Source organism: Quercus lobata, chromosome 7, assembly GCF_001633185.2.
Source record: "Quercus lobata isolate SW786 chromosome 7, ValleyOak3.0 Primary Assembly, whole genome shotgun sequence".
Lineage (NCBI taxonomy): Eukaryota > Viridiplantae > Streptophyta > Magnoliopsida > Fagales > Fagaceae > Quercus > Quercus lobata.
Genome location: NC_044910.1, coordinates 5,849,448 through 5,856,409, shown reverse-complemented (window position 1 = coordinate 5,856,409; position 6,962 = coordinate 5,849,448). Strand labels below are relative to the sequence as shown.

Here is a 6,962-nt window from a genome sequence, read left to right as displayed (position 1 = left end):
ACTCCACTTCCATCTAATAAAATTAGAGTCTAGTCAGCGAGTATCCTTATAACATTTATTAATAAATCTATTTAGAAAAATTTTTATATCACTTTTATAAGAAATATACAAAATTAGTAAAAACAAAATCCATTAGTATTTTTTGTTTCCGATAAAAATGTTTCTAAAAATATTTCTTAAAACAATAGACATCAATTTTCTAATTGAATTATCCCAAAAAATAATAATAATAATAAATAAATCATATTAGTATTTAGGGAAACATTACGTTGAACTTTGTTACTTGTCGTTTCAATATTTTGATGTCACTTTCTTTAAATACAAAGTTCCAAAAATATTTGTTGTTGTCCAGAACCCGCCCATTCTCTTCCTTATCCTGTTCCACGTTTGTGAATAGCTTCATCCCAATCTTCTTTTCAGAAGTCGGCGTCATATCACTATCTTTTTCTTTTATCATCTCTTTTCAGATCCCATGCTTTCAAGAATTCAATTTCCCTGGTAATATTAATTCCTCTCACATACCTCTCTGTTTTCAAATTCTACAGCTCTTTGTTATCTTGGGATTTTATTAAGTATTGGGTTCTGATTTGGATGACCCATTTGGCTATTGATTTTGATTGTGAGGATTAAAGGTCGAAATTTTTATTTTTTCCATCTGGGTTTTGACGCACCATTGGGATTTGGAAGGTTGAGGTTGTTGTCTTCGACCAAGTTTTTTTTTTTCTGGGTGAGGAGTGTGGAATTGGGAAAGTTAAAGTTTGGAGCTTTGAGGGTTTCATTAGTTATGGCAATTTTTGGGGGCTTCTGATTTGGATCCCGAATGGAAGTTTGAGGATTTGAGGTCAATTTATGTTCTTTGGAATTTGGTTCAGGATCAAGAGGTTGGCATCTGTTACTTTTATCCATATTTTGTACTTTAATATGTGCAATTAGGCTTCTTGTTGTTGACTTTGTGAAGATCTTTGATCAAAATTACTGATTTTTATAGGGTGCAACAACATTTATTGTATTTTTTTTTTTCAAAATTCTATCGTGTAAGCAGACTGAGCATTAGACAAAATTATAGGAGAAATCAATTTATTGAAGTTCAATTCTAGTTTGAAGAGACAAACCCATTTTTCACTATCATCTTGTGCATACAAATTCAGCTATTTTCTTCTTACATCTTTATAGATTTTTTTAATTATTGAGATTTGGCTTGCCAGGTGACTGTCCATATCATAGTTTCCTAGTTCTTTTGTAGACCTTTATTATATTTCTTCAGCTCTGTAGATTGAGCTGTGACATAACCACTCAGTTATTCACAGACCTGTTTTATTAACCAAGATATGGATATTAGTAATGATGCCAGTGTTGATCCTTTTAAAATTGGACCTTCATCCTTTATCGGTCGGACAATAGCTTTCAGAGTTTTATTCTGCAAGTCAGTCTCACATTTGAGGCATCAAATATTTCATCTGCTGTTGCATCTCATCTATAGATTTAGGGACTTTGTCACACCCATGGCAGCATGGTTGCATCCCCGAAACCCACAGGGGATATTGGCAATGGTGACAATAGTTGCCTTTTTGTTGAAACGATATGCAAATGTAAAACAGAGGGCCGAAATGGCTTATCGGAGGAAATTTTGGAGAAATATGATGAGAACTGCATTGACATATGAAGAATGGGCTCATGCTGCAAAGATGCTAGATAAAGAGACCCCAAAGATGAATGAATCAGACCTGTTTGATGTAGAATTGGTGACAAACAAGCTTCAAGAGCTCCGCCATCGTCGCCAAGAGGGATCGCTGAGGGATATTGTTTTTTTCATGCGAGCTGATCTTGTCAGAAACCTTGGTAATATGTGCAACCCTGAACTTCACAAGGGTAGGCTTCATGTGCCGAAACTCATAAAGGAATACATTGATGAGGTCTCAACTCAGTTAAGAATGGTTTGTGATTCAGATTCAGAGGAGCTATCATTAGAAGAGAAGCTTGCTTTCCTGCATGAAACAAGACATGCCTTTGGGAGGACAGCTTTGCTTTTGAGTGGGGGTGCTTCCCTTGGATCTTTTCATGTTGGTGTGGCTAGAACACTCGTAGAGCATAAGCTTTTGCCTAGGATAGTTGCCGGCTCTAGTGTAGGATCCATTGTGTGTGCTGTGGTCGCCACTAGGTCTTGGCCAGAGCTGCAAAGTTTTTTTGAAGATTCTTTGCACTCATTGCAGTTTTTTGATCAGATGGGTGGGATTTTTACGGTCGTGAAGCGGGTGATGACACAAGGGGCTGTCCACGAGATCAGGCAGTTGCAGAAGATGTTAAGGCATCTAACAAGTAACCTTACATTTCAAGAAGCGTATGATATGACAGGTCGAATACTTGGGATAACCGTTTGCTCCCCTAGGAAGCATGAGCCACCTAGATGCCTTAACTACTTGACTTCCCCTCATGTTGTTATATGGAGTGCAGTGACTGCTTCTTGTGCCTTCCCTGGTCTCTTTGAGGCTCAGGAGCTAATGGCAAAGGATAGAAGTGGAGATATTGTTCCTTATCACCCACCATTTAATTTGGATCCAGAGGAGGGCTCGGGCACTACGCGTCGATGGAGGGATGGTAGCCTGGAGATTGATTTACCTATGATACAATTGAAAGAACTGTTCAATGTGAATCATTTTATTGTCAGTCAGGCAAATCCTCATATTGCACCATTATTGAGGCTAAAGGAATTTGTGAGAGCTTATGGAGGCAACTTTGCTGCTAAGGTGTGTATATGTTGACTTGGAATTTCAATCAGTTTTGATTATTCTGTGTTATTCTTTGCTGATGATTCTGCTTCTGTATATAATTTTCTTTATTATATTGTTTATGGCCCACAAAAGAGCTATATGATAATGATCTTGCCTTCTCTTCATCTTTTGCCCAACATGCATGAGTATGGAATTTCAGTGCATGTGTTGTGTACTCTTGTTGGCCACTGCTGTGTTTCTTTGACAATATTTTAGATGGACTGTAGCGAAATCTGGTTTTCCTGATCTTTGCTTGACTCAAGTCTGGTATATATTTTGACCTTCTAGCGCTTAGTGTCCTGATATTTTGATGAACATTATTGGGATTGGTCCTTTGTTTTTAATCTTATGAGTCATGCTACTAAGTAACAAAAGAATAAAGCTTTTTTTTCAGAATTCCTTGGTGAAATTTTTTTTTATAAACTGGCCCTTCCTCCCCTCCAAACCCATCTCCTCATTCTGTTTCTAATATGAAAAAGGGAAAGAGATATTTGGCTATGTTCTCTAGATATTTACTCTTTCATTCTTTGCTTTACTGGCCTCCACTCAAAAACCACCCAACAAGCTTGAGAGTAAAGCTTCACACATGAAAGAACAATGTTGAGGCCCCAAAAAACTGTGATGAAAAAGAAATACTAATGTAACAGATGTACAGTTCATACAATCTAAACCATGCGTAGTAGACCCGATTCAACCTTTTGGAGAGTCACTATTGGAACTATCCATGATGGATGATGTGAAAATGCTTGATTTGATGGTGCTCACTACAGAATAAGATAAGGTTGCATCAAATACTCCAGTAACTCCACCTATCAATTTTATCATTACACATACATTTAATATGGTGGAACAAAAAGCTGCCGTGTTTTTAGCGTAACAAAAGATATGCTTCAGGAGTTGGTGCAAGTGCCAAGTGCCAAAATTCACCTTCAAAACTCGAGGTCGAGTTATCTCTAACTAGGGGAATATGATGCAAGGAGTACCAAAATTATTTCAAATTTTATTGTTTCAGCTTTCCTTTGAGATACCATATTTGATTTTTGAATTAGTTTTCTTTTTGAATTTTGAATTTGGTCTTTAAGTTGTTGAGGCTTTTATGGGATTTAATTGTGGCTTGATTAGATATTTCCATATTGATGTAATCTTGGAATCCCTTTTGAAATAGTGGCTCTTGTAATCGTGAAGGACATTACCATTTGAATAAGAATTTTATGATTTTCTTGGTGGTGATTCCAAGCACCCTTAGGTGGTGCTGCCTAGAGTTTTCAAGCAATTCTAGGTGGTGAAGCCTAGGATTTGTTCTGTCTATCTCCTTTTCCTCTTTTATCTCTATTTTCCTACCAATGCACTGCATCGAATGTTGAGGCAAAATAAACAGTAAAGGGCCCTGCTGACCCCACTTTTGATGTGCATACACAGGGATCTGTTTTTGTGAGAATCAGAGTCCATACACTTGGTTGGAATGTAATGGCATTTACACTTGGAGGGAATGTAATAGCACAATAAACATACATATTTTCTGAACCATGGATGTTAACCTCCTCTTAAATAGATTCCAGCTAAAATGTAGTTTTCAAAATATTTTAGAGACAATTTGAATGTGTTTCGTCTTGTTTGATTTACAGCACCTAATTGGTATTGTTAGAACGTTGGTTGGAATAATCAGCTCATCAGTCCATGCCTAGTGGTTGTTTGATTCAGTTATGGAATCTGTTTTGTCTTTTCTTGACAGTTGTGTAAATTGAAAATAAACCTTTTTCACTTTTTACAATGTAGCTTGCTCATCTTGCCGAAATGGAGGCGAAACATAGATGTAACCAGATATTGGAACTTGGTTTTCCTTTGGGGGGACTTGCCAAGCTGTTTGCTCAAGATTGGGAAGGTGATGTCACCGTTGTTATGCCTGCCACACTTGCTCAGGTATATGCAAAGAAACAGTATAACAAGTATATAGGCATCTAAATACTAGTTTTAGAATTCCATTTGTTTTTATCAATTGCAGAATTCTTAAGATGGAACTGACTAGTAATTATTCTTTCCAATCCTTGTATCTTGTACCAGTATTCAAAAATTTTACAAAACCCATCTTACGTGGAGCTCCAAAAGGCAGCAAACCAAGGGAGAAGGTGCACTTGGGAGAAGCTTTCTGCCATAAAATCGAACTGTGGGATTGAACTTGTCCTTGATGAGTGTGTTGCAATTCTCAACCACATGTGTAGACTCAGAAGGAGTGCTGAGAGAGCTGCTGCTTCTTCTCATGGCCTAATCAGCACCACAAAATTTAGTGCTTCAAGACGAATTCCTTCTTGGAATTGTATCGCACGAGAGAATTCAACTGGATCCCTTGAAGACCTTACGGATGTTGCTTCCTCGTTTCATCATGGAGTTGGTGGATCCACTGGAGTAGGACATTCTGCTAAAAGTATGCGAACTTACCGGAATATGCATGATGGAAGTGATAGTGAATCTGAAAGTGTTGAGTTAAATTCTTGGACAAGATCTGGTGGGCCCTTGATGAGGACAACTTCGGCAGAAAAGTTTATACACTTTGTCCAAAATTTGGATATGGATACTGAGATGAACAGAGGTTTTGCATTACAAATAGTCGCCAACAATCAATATTATCATAGCCCAAGGGTGACAACACCTGATAGAAGCACAGAAAGCACAGAGTTTGATCAGAGGGATTTTGGCAATAAAGTCACCGTTAATGGTCCTAGCATAATGGTGAATGAAGGTGATCTTTTACAGCCTGAAAGGACTCATAATGGGATTGTGTTCAATGTTGTCAAGAAAGAAAATTTAACAGCATCAACTAGAAGTCACGACACGGAAAGTTACAACAGTGACGTTCCTGAATGTGTTCAACTTGACTGTCTTGAAAAGGAGATTGATGCCAGTTCTGGATCAGAATTTGGCGAGGAAAATGTCATTACAACTGACATTCCAGATGGGACAATTCCGGATTGTATCACCGAGGACCATTCTGTCGGAGATGATTGTATCAACAAGCATGCTGTAGATAGTTGATTTTGAGAGCCATTTTGCTTCAATGATTCTTTATTTAACCATTGGTTACTTCATTGTAGCCATTGAAATGTGGGACAATGCCTTCCACAAAATGGTAGAAGTGATGCATAAAGCTGTTTATTCTGTAATCCTAATCATGCATGTAGTTTATCAGCATATAAACACCATAGTTGAAAATGTCATGCTTATTTTTCAATGAATGAATCAGATCTGTGCGCGCTCGAGCAAAACTGCATGCTGGAGAACATGATCAACTCTGAGATTCTTTTCCTTTTAATGATTCAAAACTTCTTTCCAAATTTTACAGGCTTCTTCCATAACCACGGGTTTTCAGATTAGTGCTACCTAATCCAAGGTGACATGAATATGATTTTGTAACATAAGTATCATGTAGTTAAGGATTTCATTATTTCTTATATGAATGTGGGTAAATACTAAATACTGTTTATATGTCCTGTTGAAACTTACAACCATTGCTACATGTTGCTGTGTTAGTCTACTGTAGCAATATTATGAACTGACTCTCAGTGCGTTCATATAATAAAATAGAATGACATAACAACTGTGAAGAGGTTCTTGGTTTCTTTATTATACTAAACATTAAACTAAATACTACCAAGGGATAGCTAAAATGTGAATATTCTCTTCAATTTTCTATGTATGTTTTGATAGTGTCAGACAACTTACAAGCAGTACTCTAAAGAAAAAAGATTCTTCTGGGTATGACCCATCTAATACCAAATTAGAGCTTCAGGTCCATGGTCCAATGACAAGTTAACAATCGCTAGTCTGACCATAATACAGTGTTTAAGCAAAATGTGGTTTAAAAATCCACATTTTTAAATATTTTTTCGATTAACTTCTAGTTGTATCCCAAATTATATATAAATTCTCTGTTGGCCCAACAACATTTGGAAGGACTAGAATCTTGGATCATTTTCCTTGATGTTGCCTATGTTTACTGCAATTGTGAATTACTGGGCTTCCTAATTTTAGTCCTTGGACCCAAGCCTATATTTCAATCATTTTCTAGCCGACTTATTAAGTAGTTCATGTACCAGGTCAATTGCAACTTGTTCAAGTTACATTGGAGGCCTGTCTTGTTAGAAAAATTCCAACTTTCCTTGCGAATCCTGGAAGAAACAAAAGATAACAAAATTTCTT

At 37.0% G+C, this 6,962-nt stretch overlaps 1 protein-coding gene across 1 annotated transcript; it reads left to right on the top strand.

Moving 5' to 3' along the window:
* The first annotated feature begins 327 nt into the window (after nucleotides 1–327).
* Nucleotides 328–6,028, top strand: LOC115952754 (triacylglycerol lipase SDP1). The gene is made up of 3 exons (XM_031069989.1): nucleotides 328–2,744; nucleotides 4,545–4,688; nucleotides 4,830–6,028. The coding sequence occupies exons 1-3, from the start codon at nucleotides 1,329–1,331 to the stop codon at nucleotides 5,796–5,798; spliced, it is 2,529 nt and encodes an 842-aa protein (XP_030925849.1). The 5' UTR covers nucleotides 328–1,328; the 3' UTR covers nucleotides 5,799–6,028.
* The last annotated feature ends 934 nt before the right edge of the window (nucleotides 6,029–6,962 follow it).